The 15,523-nt window shown below is 41.5% G+C and overlaps 1 protein-coding gene across 1 annotated transcript in view; it reads right to left on the bottom strand.

Moving 5' to 3' along the window:
- The window catches only part of LOC310953676 (rap1 GTPase-GDP dissociation stimulator 1), a gene marked incomplete at its 3' end in the record, with an annotated part of 29,737 nt that extends 15,701 nt beyond the window's left edge, over nt 1-14,036 (bottom strand). The window contains exons 1-7 of the mRNA XM_083922781.1: nt 13,916-14,036; nt 7,832-7,936; nt 6,596-6,718; nt 5,658-5,783; nt 4,886-5,014; nt 2,305-2,430; nt 1,065-1,208 (exon numbers count right to left, since the gene is read on the bottom strand). Of these exons, the coding sequence (XP_083778907.1) occupies nt 1,065-1,208; nt 2,305-2,430; nt 4,886-5,014; nt 5,658-5,783; nt 6,596-6,718; nt 7,832-7,936; nt 13,916-13,928 (766 nt within the window). The 5' untranslated portion in view covers nt 13,929-14,036. The remainder of the gene's footprint in view (nt 1-1,064; nt 1,209-2,304; nt 2,431-4,885; nt 5,015-5,657; nt 5,784-6,595; nt 6,719-7,831; nt 7,937-13,915) is intronic.
- Nucleotides 14,037-15,523: the final 1,487 nt, after the last annotated feature.

Here is a 15,523-nt window from a genome sequence, read left to right on the forward strand (position 1 = left end):
TTCAAAGTTTAGAGAAAAGGAGAGAAGCTTATAAGAAATGTGTCTTAGCAATCGAGAAAAACTGTCAAAAACAGCACATCACTAATAAATGTTCACCTAGAAAGGTCACAGTATCTCCCCTGGGTTTGGATTTTTATAACGCCTTTCAAGAAGCAGAGCACACTCTACACTCAAGTGGAACCGGCAACACACACATGGGGGCTGCAGATCTGATGTCAGGATTGGGGGGGACACAAAAGCGTTTTTTTTTTTGTTTTTTTTTGTCTGCACCCATGACACAAACATGGAATCGTGGTGGAAATGTTTGCTGGGAATAATAGGTGTGGTGATCAAGCATGTTTTGAGAAGTTTTTTGAATATGTCTGTAGATGTTGCATTATGGCTTTCTGCTGCGAGAGAGTTCCAGAGGACAGGGGCTACCACAATGAAGGCCCTGTCCCAGACAGTCTGCAGGTTGGTGGGGAGTGCTGAGCCTTTACCTAGGACCAGAGGTTAACTGGAACGGGGTATGAGGAGGAGGATTTTGAACGAACATGTGGGACTTGACCGGGAGCCGGTGCAGGTGGGTGAGGTTGGGGGTGATGCGCTAGGGTTTGGTGTGGGTGAGAACCCTGGGCAAAAGACTTGGATGAGGGTCTCTGCCACAGAGTCTGTCAGTGATGGACAGAGTCTGGAGATGTGTTTGAGGTAGCAAGCAGATTTAGTAATGTGAATGAAATGAGAGAAAGCTACGGCGATAAATAAGGTTGAAAGGAGTCATAGTACTGTAAAGTAAAAATCCTTATGTCATGGCCCGTCCATCTCCCCCATCTGCTGTCCTCTCTTTCTTTAGATGACAGCAAATGACAGTTAGTCCACACCACATGTATACTGAATGCAGTGATAGTCAGTGTCATTTGAACTGGCCAATCACAGCTGAATATGCACAGTAATTGCATCTACAAAAGGGATAACATAGATCAGGTGAATGGTGTGAAAGACAGACAGCGAAGAAAAGCATATAAGTAAACGATACCTCCACTGAGACCCCAACATGAAGAGATGGTTGCACCCCCATCACTCACCTCCTAAAAGCAGGGACACGATGAGGTTGGAGGCGATCTTGATGCTGCAGAGATCATGAGGGTCAGAACCTCCCTGCAAACCCCGGATCATCTCTGATAAAGCCTGCGGTACTCCTGACTCTACAAACTGCAGCTTCAGCGTATCTGGTGGTTCAGCACAATTCAGTTAATCATTATCAAACAGCTAACATCATATTCCAATAATAGAATAGAATAGAATTACTTTAATGATCCCAGACTGGGAAATTATTTTGTAACAGCAGTAGTGGGTCAGCAAATAAAACACTTTGTACATAACATACATAGAATCCAATATATACATAGTGTATATATACAGTGCACAGTGTGCTATAAACAATAAACAATAATGATATATACAACAAAATATGCAAAATATACTATAACAATAATAATATATACAACAAAACAGTAGAGAGAGCAGAGTTCTCTGTCAGGCAGAGGTGAGAGAGTTATTATATACAGTGATGGAAAGATTTCCTGTATTTGTTGCTACGACAGCGAAGCTGAAGCAGCCTTCTGGAGAAGGTGTTCCGCTGTCTGACCAGTGTGAGTTGGAGAGGGTGGAGAGGATCATCCATGATGGATAACAGTTTTTTCAGTGTCCTCCTCTCCACCACAACCTCCAAAAATGCACATCACTACAAAACAAAAGATAAAACCATTTAGTAGATGCTACTGAGTAATATTTCCTCTTGGAAAATCTGGCATCATACTAAACATTCATGCGAGATGAAACCAGTTTTATCAATTAGAGTGCACTCACACTGTCCATCCGTACCGTGGCCAAGCACGTTTCACGGCTAAAGTCTAGTTCCTTCGACCAGTGTGAGTGCAGCCATACCGCGCCTAGGAGCTTGTCGGCCACGGCCCGTTTGGGAGAGGTGAGCTTTTGTAAAGCACGTTTGCACATGTACGTGCACGAGCGTGTGCACGTGTACGAGCACAAGCACGAGCACGAGCACGAGCACGAGGCCTACGGCGGTTCTAACGTAATTTTATGTGCGCCTGTTCGGACATAGAAAAAAGAAGGACGGACGATGCGCATGAAGCATTCGCCGAGGCCCAGGTAGTGTGAGTACAAACGGGCCTGGGCCACGGGAGGAGAGGGAGGGGGGGACAAGTTCCCTAAAGCACGGGGCACGGTTAGGATGGACAGTGGGAGTGCGCCCTGAGTCTTCCCTGCCCTAGCCTCCTTCCTGAAGCAGCCCGGTGGTCTTACCGCTCTCGCCCAGTGAGCCTAGTATTTCCAGGATGACATGTCGTCGTTCGGCATCAGGCGCCCGTTTCAGCTGTAATGTCAGTACATCTGCCACATCCACCTCTGCCAGGGCGTCCCTCGCAGAGTCTGCAAACAGAGAGGTCTATCACTATAGACAGTGTGGAGGTGACTGATTATCCTGACCACCAGTATAAAGGGACAATTCTCCCCAAAATCAAAGATACATTTTTTTCTCTTTCCTGTAGAACTATTTATCAGTCTAGATAGTTCTGGTGTGAGTTTCCCAGTGTTGGAGATATCAGCTGTAGAGACGTCTGCCTTCTCTCTGATATTATGGAACTAGATGACAGTCAGCTGGTGGTGTTCAAAGAGCCAAAACCTACAAACTGAAAAAAAATACTTTTTGGTTAAGTAAAATGTATTAAATTTATCTGAGTAAATTATATATAGTAAAGTAAACATCTTAATATTTACACATTTCATTCATGTAATAAATTCACTAAATAGGAAGAGTACATTTAATTATATATATACAAATACAATTTAAATGATTTATACTAAATACTAATATAATTTTACTCTGAAAACCTTTTCTCATGGATGAGTCATTTCTAGTTAATGTAACCTTTCTTCCTCATATTTGTGATAACTGTGAAAAGAAGGTGGAAGACACTCAGGGGTGGCACCGTTGGAAAGCCCGTACTTAAAAAAAATATTCAAGGGGTCAACCTTCATCCCTCTACGACCTTCAGTTATACTGCAGGAGAAGCCTAACCAGAAATATAAGGATATAGTTTATCAATAACATTGCATTTTTCTCGCCAGTAACGCTTGATAAACACAGAGTATAATATCTCACTGTGTTGGTCTGGATATCAGGATCAGAATCATATATATAATTATCAAAAATATCCCACCACGACAGATAAGTCTTGTTGACGAGACTTTATCAGATTAGATGGACATAGCATATATTTCTTTGAAACACTCAAAGGCACCCCTGTGCTGACTATTTACTACTAACTAATTAACTGAACATATCAAAAATTTCAATACAATAACTTAAATCTACTTAACAGCAATTTCCTTTCTACAAAAAATGTTTTAGACTTTACTTCATTGATTTAGATTAATATAGATATAATATAGATATAAATGTGACTTATATATAAATATATAAGTCACATTTGCTTAATTTCTTCACAAATGTTACACCTAAAAGCAAGTACATTACACTTGATATTGTTGAGTGACTTGTACTTGATATTCAGCAGTAAAATTTACTTAAAATTTGAGTGCAAATTGTAACAAGGATTTTAAAAAAGTAAATCATACAAGTTATTTTTGTCAGTGCATTTGAAAAACTCAACAGAAATGTGTCTTTCCAGAAATCATGTTTATCCTCTTCCGTGATAAAACGAGTTTGGAAATCACTTAAGAAAAGCTTAAGTTGCATCTGTGTTTGTTCATTCTTCCCACTGATTTCTCTTGGCCCTGGACACAAACAGTGTGTGTGCAGCAGCATTTACTGTGTTGTATTTGAGTGACGAGACAAAGTCAGCAGAGAACACAGAGAACATACACCATCAATGTTGCCAAGTTCTTTTTGCTGGGGTTTAAGTGTTTGAGTGTGAGGGAAAGAAAATGCTTTTAATATTCTATTAATAATATGCTAATTTTAACATGTAGTGGTGGAAGAAGTACTCGGAAAGTTTACTTTAGGAAAAGTGACAATACTACAGTGTAAAAATACTCATACTGCATTCAAAATGTTACAGTACCAGTATCAGAATACACTTAAAGTAACAATAGTAAAATGACTCACTATGCTGAAATATTTATCACAGGGTTATAATTATTATTATATTATTGTTTCAGCTGGTAAAGGTTAAGCTAATTTTAATGACATTATATGCTGCTGGGTAGTCTTTAATCATCACGTATTACTTGTATTTTGTATTAACTACTGCATTGCCCGTAGAAAGCAAGTGTTCCTATGGTAAAGTGGTAGCCCACTGAGCCTACACGTTCCCAAATGTAGCCGGTCTTTAGAAGTGGGACACACAAAGAGGTGTACATGTAGGCAGTGTCACATAGTCACTCACAGATATACTACACACTGAGACATACATGGACACACACACACAGTTCATCTAAGAGAAAGACAAACACACAAACATGGTGAGACATATATACACAGACAAAACCACAGAACCATGCACATTAACACATGCACTACATAAACATACAGACTTGAATACAGTAGTTGCTGCTATTGATGAATCAGGGGCCGTATTCCCAAAACTAAGAGTATGTCCTAACTTGCTGATTTAGTAACTCCTAAAAATAGGAGAACTCCTAATGACTCAGAGGAAGTGAGGAAGGACCTCACACGGCTGCTGCTGCTGCTGCAGTCAACATTTTGGAGAGATTCAATGATGGAGAGCTTTTTTAAAAGGTATGGGTGTCCTCAGATCCTGGTAAAACACAACAGCAGCAATATCTGTGAGATACCTGCCTACAAACTGAGAGGACATGACTCAAATCCAAGCTAAAATAAATAGAATGAGTACATAGTCACCCATGTCAGCCAGGTTACAAAGGGCCAGCAGGCAGACGTTGACCAGGGGGTCGTTCTCTGGATACTCCCTTATAATGGACACCAGTCTGGGGATTACACCACTCTGGACCAACTGGTCCTGCTGGTATGCTGGGAGGGAGAGAGAGAGAGAGAGAGAGAGAGAGAGAGAGAGAGAGAGAGAGAGAGAGAGAGAGAGAGAGAGAGAGAGAGAGAGAGAGAGAGAGAGAGAGAGAGAGAGAGAGAGAGAGAGAGAGAGAGAGAGAGAGAGAGAGAGAGAGAGACAGTAAGACAGTCCCAGAGATGCAAGCAACCACAAAAGTAACAGTAACTACAATAATATCTATAGTAATGTGAATATGACTAACAGGTTATGGCAGTTATTATACCAGAGTGATATGAATAGTAGAAACAACTGCAGTTAAAATGATGGAATATAAATAATAATAATTATGGTGGTAAATATGATCAGTGATAGAAATAATAGTAATAACATCTGTGATACAATGAGAACTGATAATGATTTTATGGCTATGAATATTAAGATTTATAAAATAATATATATATATATATATATATATATATATATGAATAATATAATAGTAATAATAGCAGCAGGAGGCGTCATGCAGGACCACATACACAGAGGCTATTTGAACCTAAACAGTGACGTGCTGTCTGTCTCTGTAACCTTCAAAAGAACACAGGCTCATAAGCACGCTGTTCATCATGGCTGGACCCTGCTGACTGAGCCTGCAGTGTCAAACACACTCACAGTTGTCAAAGCAGATGCGTCCGATGGCCCTGCCGGTGTTAAGCAGCATCTCCTGGTTATCGCTGCTCAGATGGGGAACCAGCACCTTCACCAGGCCAGCCTCAATGCATGACTCCCTGACTGCAGCTTCAACACACAAGGATGAGATTTAAAGAAAAGTATAAGCCCCTTGAATCTCTTGTGGATGTTGCAGATGAGCTCCAGGTTAAAAGTAGGTGCAGTAGGATGAGAGGGGGTCAGCCCTAGGAAGTGGATGTTACAGAGTAGGGGGTGTTCTTTCTACAGGAGCTGGTGGTTCAGTGGAGGAACCGTGTGTCCAGGGGGCAGAGGATTCAACTCCTGAACCAATGAGAGCCAGTCTGGGAGTGACTGACATTCTAAAGCCTGAATCAGAGACTGCCTCAGCAACATTCTGAACCAATCACAACAACCCAATGGACTTTATTGCTGTATCAATTCTTTAAGTGTTTGGGACTCTTCTGGCTCATTGGTTGCAGCAACAGCTTGGGTGAAAGCAAAGATCACCCCTCGGCCAAGAAGAATATTCTTTGCTGTTATAATAAACTTGTTAAACTTTAAGAAGCAGTCGGGTTTAACTTGAAAGAAGAACTAACTAATATTTTCTTCTTCCTGTGGGTACTGATTCATGAAAAAGCCTCCAACAATATTTAAGCAGTATAGATGAGAAGTCCTCAGATAAATGGACTTAAAAAAGTTAAATTAATTCTCTCCCACTCTCTCTGTCTTCCTCCTTTCAGCCACATTCCCACCTCCCCAGGCCTCTTCATAGCCCTTTCCCTTCCTGTCTACCAGATCCCCTCATACGTTTCCACCTGGTCCAGTCACCTGATTCTCACATCTAGCCACACTTGTTAGTCTGGTGGTGCCAGGATAATCCCAGAACATAACAATTGATAACAACGATAGCAGTATCCTACCTTCTCTGGCCATCTCTGCTACCACCAGAGCCACCTGGCAGCTCAGGTGGTGTTTGCTCCGTAAAGTCTGAACCAATATGGGTAGAATCCCACTTTTGGCAATCTCAACAGCAGCATCCTTTTCTGTGGACACACAAATCAATTTGTTTTGAATATAAACAATGGCAGGATGTTCAATCTTAGCATATACTACAGTAGAAATACGCTACGTCAGTTTTGGCTTTACACAGTAAAGCCCCAATGTGACATCAGTTCAAAAAGTATGTGACTCAAACTTTGACGACTCCTAGTGGTTCCGTTTAAAAATACACTGTCATGGACATTTTGTTGTGGCCTCCTGACCTCTTCTCTACTGCCACTACCAGACTTTGACTTTCAGTCAAGAGGCTGTCAGACTGTGTTTTTGTTCGCTCACGCACAGTAAAAATAATCATAAAAAATCTTATGTTTCAACATTAAGTTGTGTTGTTACTGTGCTAACTGGCTAACTATCATCTTAAATCTGTTCTGTTGGTCTTCTGGATTTCCCTTTTTGAATTATAAATGATGAATACAGACTACCTACTCTTGCTGGTAAGGTCGTATGGAAAGTTATTTCTATGCTGGTGCATAATGTACGTGTTAGTTGGCCGTTGAATGAAGTCTTTTCGGTGTGTTCAAGTGCAATTTTTTGGATAAGATACAGGCGATGCGACAGTCGACTTTCCTCGCCATTAATTCTCTGAAGTGGGGTTGGTGTGTCTCTGCCTTTCGTCAACAGAAGAAAAATTAGGCTAACTGAAAAAAATAATAGGCTATTAGTGAAGCACTTATCGACAGGCATGTTGATCCATAATTCCAATACTTTGCGTTTAATAAACACGGTGCTGTGTATTCCTGCTGTGGACCTCCATGCGTGGGGGTGCACTCGGTGGAGAGCGATTTTAAAAAAAAACATCGCAACACTTAATTATTCTGTGTCTTTGTTGCCCTAGGCTTGATATTCTCTGTATGAAATGAAATGTATTGATAATATATTTCTGCATGTGGGTGGGCAGTATGCATGTGTACAGTACCCTCCCACCCACCTTGGCTACACAACTCAGTAACAAAACCAGGACTACAGACCTATTGTGCTGCCAGGATGGAATAAAAAACATAACTGCAGAAACTACAATGTATCTGGCCAGTGTGCCAGTGTCATGGTCTGTGTGTGTGTGTGTGTGTGTTTGTGTACAGGTGCGTTACATGTCTTACTCTTTTCCAAAAGAGCAGTCAGCACTGTGTCCAACTGAGGCTTGAGCTCCTCCTCAATCAGCTCTGTACTCACACTGATAGCCTTCAGTGCCTCACTCAGAGAATCTGCAACACACATAAACATACGATACAATACATGCTTATCCCACCTTAAAGTGTAAGTCCAGCAAAAATGGACCCAGTGGTCTTTTTTCGGCATGAAAATACTTCTAGTAGCCATCGAGACATTTTTTTTCGTTGATCAACCATGTATAGAGAATGCCCAGAGAGACACTAACACTGATTAGCTCGGGCGGTGTGTTGAACGCATACAAAACGACACTTTTAACCACTAATACTGCTCAAAATAACACCAAACCTCTGCAGCAGCATGAGAAGAGTCCCTACACAGAAAACAAAGCACCAACACCGAGAACCCACAGTTATCAAAACATTTCTTCAAACGACTGTCAACATGGACCTACCGGTAAGGCACAGATTTGTAAAACAGTCGGTTTTAATAAACTCCGATTCACTAACTACGTTGTGGGTGCTTTGTTTTCTGTGTAGGGACTCTTCTCATGCTACTGCTTTTTGCTGTTATTTTGGGCAGTATTAGTAGTTAAAAAAAGTTCAGCACACCGCTCAGACCTAATCAGTGTTAGCCATTAGGGGCTGTTAGCGTCTCTTTGGGGCATTCTCTATACATGGTTGATGGATTATCTGATGTATATTCATGCCGAAAAAGACCATTGGGTCAATTTTCGCCAGACACTTAAATAAACTCATACATGAACATTTAATCTTAGAGAAATCAAAAATACCATTAGGTACAACACATTACGACAGGGGTGGGCAGTTACTTGCCATGGGGCACCACATGAAAACACACTGAGTGATATTATCTGCATGTTTTGTCTTGTTGTGATAGGTCAAATTGATCCTTTAACACAGTGACAGCTTTACCAGGGATATCAGTGAAGAAATAGTGTCTTGTTAAAAGACTTACATACAGGTTGCAGCAGCAGCAACAATAGAAGAACAATGTAAATAACATCTGTTGTACAGCATCAAACAGTTAAATATAAAAGATACAGTTCATTATCTTTCATAATAAAGGCCTATTCCACTTTAACACTGTTAAAAAAATGATATTGACTGTTATCTCTTAATAAAGTATTGGCGTCAGACAATTGCTATTGATTTATTCCACAAAATGTACGCTAAATTTCTTGAGTGTTAAATGCAGTATTTAAAATGATTCCTACATTATCAATGGGGATTGGAACCAAAGGGGCAAACATATATAACATACATAAACTCTTCTTGGCCTAAACCCAGCATTCAGGTTTGGTGGTCCAGTGGTTCTGCCCATTAATCTGGTGGGATCCATCATAGTTCAGTATTTCTTTCAAACAGGTGAAGCAGCTGGCGTAAAGACTCTTTCATTCATCAACCCTAAACTATAGACTGTATTTAATGGATATCCGTTGCCCTCAACTTTAAAAAAATGAATACGCTATACAAGTCTGATCTATTTCTAATCTTCTGTATATTACAAAAAATTGTACTCTGCTATGCCATCAACTACACCATGTTGTGGGTTCATTTAATACTGGAACCTTTTTGTTCATGCTGGAGATGAAGAGCGGCTCCTGTTCAAACCATCCTTCCACAGCAGATCCATATTGGAACTTCTCCAATATCTCCACGGGTACTTTATATAACACTAATTAACAAAACACCATAAGTGAAGAAAAGCTGATAGACTTAAACCAATAGAATGTAAGCTAACCATATGTTACTTTGTGTACTGTGCAACTGTATAGTGTAGGCAAATGTAAATATATTAAATGCTGAAAAGTTATTGAACCCTTAGGATTTAAATGATTCTAGGCTCTTTCCATTAGCATCACTTTCAGCGTAAAGGTTACATTTTAGCCTGACTAGCAGCCTGAAGATGGGTTACATACTCTTAATATTGTTGATCAATGTATTTATTTGAAGTTGATTAGATATAAAGTAGGTCAGTATTCAGGAATTAAGTTCATGTTGAACAATTCTTCTCTTCACCTTTTATGTTTAGTGTTAATATTTAGCATCAGTACAGGAAGTAGTGTGCCCTATATATCAGAAGGCAGAAAGTAAGGGTAGGTCTTGGTTGTGGACGGGCATGTAGCAGAGTTACGGGTTTATGCGGTGTCGCTCTCTTTCTGTAGCATGGATGCAATAAATACAAATGACACCTTTAACCATATCCTAGCTCCTATGGGTAGAAATACAAAGGGAGAATAATGTTGTAATGTTGTCAGTGAATGTAATCCAGGGTTTGTAGAATTATCCAATACTGACATTCTTGTGTGGTGATACGGCTAAATAAACTGATAACAGTTATTTTAGCCCATTTATGGCCATAACCTGAGATATCTACAATATTTCTTGCTGGCAGGCACACACCTTTTAGTTAGCTGCTTAAACAAATGTACATATATCATATCACACACGCACACACACACACACACACACACACACACACACACACACACACACACACACAGCGAGGAGAGACCTGCAGATGGTAATCACCTAAGCTAATCCCTTGTAAGTCGAATGAAAATAGCCTGTGTGGGGCGGAGGGGGCTATCAGGCTGATACACAGCCTGTTACATCAGGATCCAACCCCCATGTCCTTCTGTGTGTGTATGTGTATGTGTGTCCATGTGCTTCCATATGTGTCTGACAAGAGAGCAGGCCAGCAATTTACTAATCAGTCCCACGGAGTGCTGCGAAGGAGTCCCAGGGTGCTTATTACAGATGGCTCAACTACACTGTATGTTTCCACAAATACAAGCATATCACATCTACAGGGGGTGGACACAACATCAGGAACACCTGCACAATCTACTGTCATTCAACACAACTATCCAGCATTAGCCATTGCTGTGGAGCTTAATGTGTTTCTTTGCCTTCAGACCTAGACTATCAGAGAGCTGTTGGTGCACCTCCATGATCAGTTTTTAAAGCTGAACATTTCTGATGCTGTCTATGGTGTTCGTGCCTCAGATCAGCAGTTAGTGAGACAAATGAGAAGCAGCAGCTGCAGCAGCAGCTTCAGATGAGGCTGGGTTTTTGGGCGCTGTGTGCTCAGCTTGCAATGCATAACAGCCGCTGGCTACTGAGTAATTTCTGTCCCTCCAATAAAGATGTAAACAGTGCACTCTTACTGCCTAGTGAGACAAACAGCTCGCTGTTCCGGGGATCGTCTGTATTGAGTGTGAAACTGGTGTTTATTCAACACTGAGTTAGGGTCGTTCAGGTTTCTATATGGTTAATTTTGAAAAAAACTTATTTTAATCAACATTTGTACAGAAGACACAGGTTATATGTCAAAAAAATGCCACTGCACCAACATTGCATGAGAGAAATGAAGGTTGGTGCATAACTTTGTTGATATACTCAGCAGCACTGTCGTCCACATTACCTACCAAGGGAATTTACCACTGTTGTCATTAGAGCTGTATCTATCCCAGCGAGTGCCAATGCTAAGGAGGCACTGGGGGAGCTCTATGCTGCTAGAGCATCCTGAGCTTTTTGCTGGCTGGCCCCTGTGGCACTGTATTTCCTTAGTATGGCAATGAAATCCCGTTATTTACATTACTATTAGCATAATAATATCCATTACCAGGCTCCTACTTCTAAGCAAGTAGTATCAGGTTTAACATAGTCTCTTTGATGCTAAACAGTTTGGTACAAACACGTGTGCTAGGTTAGCGGCAAACTTTACAAAAATTAAATTAGTTAGTTAACAGTTAGCTGTACTGTTAAATCTTACTTTTGTTGGTTGTGCTAATAAAGCTATATACATCAGGTTTTATACTTGCATGCTAAGCTTAGAGACAGAGATAGAGGCAGGTTTCATAACAGAGCAGTTTCCCATTGACCCCCATGTTAAACAGGCCGTGTTCACAGCATCATTAAACCTGTTTGAGGCCTGGTTAAAAAACATTCTAGTCTGTATGTTTAGTTCATATCTCCATGAAAACTCTCAGGGGAGTGAATTTTTTTGTACCAGGCTATTTTTTATGTTATCTGAGGTTAAAGTTTATGAATAATTAGGGGCGTGGTCTCTTGAGTGACAGCTAGCCTCTGGCCCTCACTTCTCCTCAGAGGTAAACGTCAGCCAGATGGACGTGTGCCCCTCCCCCCAACGTCACATACATGCCCTTTTTTGGTCAGAGGAAATAAGGCGGAGTCAAATCTGACAAGATGGAGACTCCTGTAGGTGAGTACAATTGGATCAAGTTGAGAGAATGACCCTGACGGGTATGCTATCTCCATTTTCAATACAGTCTATACTCAGCTCATACAAGCAGCTACACTTGGAGCGTACCTATGTTCCCAAGGTCCTATGTTTCCCGCTTTTCCCAAAAAGGGTCCTATGTTCTCCGGTCTGTTATTTATTAGTGCCGGATTCCACAGCAAATAGGCCTATGTAGACCCTAATACTAACCCCTAACCCTAACCAAAACAGCGAAAACAGATGCTTATGTGTCCGGGAAACATAGGATCTTTTTTGGGAACATAGGACCCGGGGAACGTAGGGATGACCACGCTACACTGTACTTGTACTAGCAGTACAACAGTTAGCAGCTTTACACCTAAAACTAAAACCACCTCCACCTGAACTGAGATTCTGTGTTTAAGAGACTATCGTAATGAACGAGTCCCCGGAGAGTCTGACTACATCCCAGCTGAGATAACTTGCTCAGCGGAGGTAGTGGGTAGATGATGCTGCCTGCTAGCTCCACAGCTAATTCTGGGAAGTTTTCACGTTCTGCACAGCAACATAACGCGAACACACAAACTCAGCAGCTCCTTAGCCAGTGACCGCTGCATGGGTAACCCACCTTCACCAGCTGACTAACAGAAATTTATTAAAGTTTTCATGTCAGCCCCATGGGATGAAATCAAACAATGTTTAACTGATTTATGGACTTTAATTCCCCACCCAGCGCGATGAGTGAGGTGAAGCCTGTGACACAGGCATACACAGAATGAGCTGATCAGTCAATGATGATACTGTTAATACGTTCAAAACGCATACGGCAGGAGAAAACATAGGTGGTGGTCGTCACAACGCTTCTCAACCATAGACTGTATAAAATACTGTATAATAGACGTAGTCTCTCCATCGGGGCCCGTTCTCTTAACTTGATCCAATCGTCCTCGCCTCGCCATCTTGTTAGACTTTGTTGCTCTTAGCCCTAGCCCAACTCCTCTCTGCTGGGCTGTTAGTTGGCACTCCACTGAGGGAGTTATCTCTCTTAGTGGAGCTAGACTCACTGGGGACTTTACAACAGTCTCTTAAACACAGAATCTGTTTATACCGGTTTATTGTGTGTCTAACTACACAACAGTGTCATTTAATCATGATATTCTTGCAAAATGTGAAATGCTACCCCCTAGTTTCTTGGAGCATGTGGCCAGGAACTACACACTACAAGCTTCCTGTGAGTTCTGTTTGAGGATTCATTTAAACAGTGTCTAAGCTTAAAGATCACGCCTTCATTGAGACTGCCGGAAGATTCCTACATAATTTACGTCTGACTTAGTTAACAATGGTGAACGTGACCACCCTGTGGTCCCACACAAGTAATGTTCAGTATGTAGGCCATGTCATCTACTGTCTACACGCAAGAGATAGTGCAGTATATACGTACGTCATATATATTTTTTAATATCTACCTATCTATCTATCTATCTATCTATCTATCTATCTATCTATCTATCTATCTATCTATCTATCCATCCATCCATCCATCCATCCATCCATCCATCCATCTATCCATCTATCCATCTATCCATCTATCTATCTATCTATCTATCTATCTATCTATCTACATATCCATCTATCTATATGTCTATCTATCCCTAGATTGCCCTCAAATACAAATTCACACATCACATTCCTTGATACCTAAAACCATATAACCACAGCTGGTGTTATACGTCATCACTCATATGAAACCATGCACACACACACACACACACACACACACACACACACACACTAGGGGTGTGTGTGGGTGATATGTAGCTACTCACCGGTGTCTGTCATGGCTGCTGGTCGACAGGCTCTCTGCTGGCTGGCTCACTGCCTCTGCCTGTTAGCACTGTGTGTGTTTATGTGTGCGTTTGTAAATGTGTGTGTGTGTGTGTGTGTGTGTGTGTGTGTGTATGGCTAGCAGAGGAGCTACCCTCCCTTCTTAAGGTCAGGTGTACCCCAACTCTGTCTCTCACTGTCTGTCTGATTCTCCCTAGCCTACTCCTCCCTCTTGCGCCCTCAATCTCATTATCCGACACTGTCCCACTCCCCCCTCCCTGCCGCCACTGCGCTTGCGTTCTCTCTCTCTGCTCATTTGCTCTCTTCCCACCTTGCTCTCTCTCTCTCTCTCTCTCTCTCTCTCTCTCTCTCTCTCTCTCTCTCTCTCTCTCTCTCTCTCTCTCTCTCTCTCTCTCTCCAGACCAGTCAATGCTTAAGAATGTGGTATCAACAAAAAAGAATAATAAAAAAGACTGAGTATTGAAAATGTTTCTTTTAAAAATATAATGATTGATAATAGTGCAGAATAGCGTTATATACGCTGGGAATATGCTTTGATATGCCCAATTTTGTCCCCAGCACTTTTTATTAGGATCATTTGTTAAAATTATTATGAAACATAGCGTATGACAATGATGCCAGTTTATTGATGAGAGGTGATGTGAGTCGTGTTACTCACATTCCCATGGTCACATAACCAGCGGCAGGGCGACAGAATGACAGAAGAGACGTTAAGTTAGCTTAAACATGCTAACGAAAAAATAACAAAGGATAGAAGGATGTGCTGCTTAGGAAAAACATATCATGTAACTTATCTGGAGAAGAAACCTGCAACAAAGACCCAAGTATGGATTATGATGTTGGATGACTCATTCAACATTATTATAAGGAGACATGGTGACATGGTCAAATATTTTCTCATCCCATACGGTAGGCTTAGGTTAGTTCTTGTCACCAAGTGATTGTTTTTTTAAAACTTTAAGCCATTGTATTATTGCGCCTCTATGCCAGGCGGCCTAATGGGGGAAGCCCTATTTGATAAGAAATACAGGTTGATATATTATTATTACCACCGAACAAGAAAGATTGAATTAAATAATAGTGCTTTTCCGTGCCTGGCTATGTGTCACGGGTAACTCCCCCAAAGTGACCCGCCGCCGATGCAGCCGCGATGCAGCCGCCGATGCAGCCGCCGATGCAGCCGCCGATTGCTTAGACAGCCCGTCGTTGCCCCTTGTGTCAACGTGACCTACCGTGGATGCCTTAGACTTCTTTACCTGTATTGTTACATTTTGTGGATCATTTCAGGTCAGGAGTATAACAAAACAAGAAGAAAAAATACTAATACTGGGTACACGTTCCGGACATGCGGTCTCTTAACTGACTTGCTCCAGCCATGACTGCGCATTTCACTGTCAAACAGGTTCTAGAACAGATTTATTCAACTCTAGTACTCTAACTCTGAAGGTCTCTGAAGAGGAAGGTGGAGAGGAACACAACCTAGAGCATGATGCGTGTCAGTATCCCTGTCCTGTCAGGCCTTTCCCTCATCCTTTTGTGTTGGTTTGTCCCCCTCTGTCTGTTGTTCCCTGCATGTGTCTTTCCCCTCT

This window comes from Echiichthys vipera (genome assembly GCF_963691815.1).
Source record: "Echiichthys vipera genome assembly, chromosome: 11".
Classification (NCBI taxonomy): Eukaryota; Metazoa; Chordata; class Actinopteri; order Perciformes; family Trachinidae; genus Echiichthys; species Echiichthys vipera.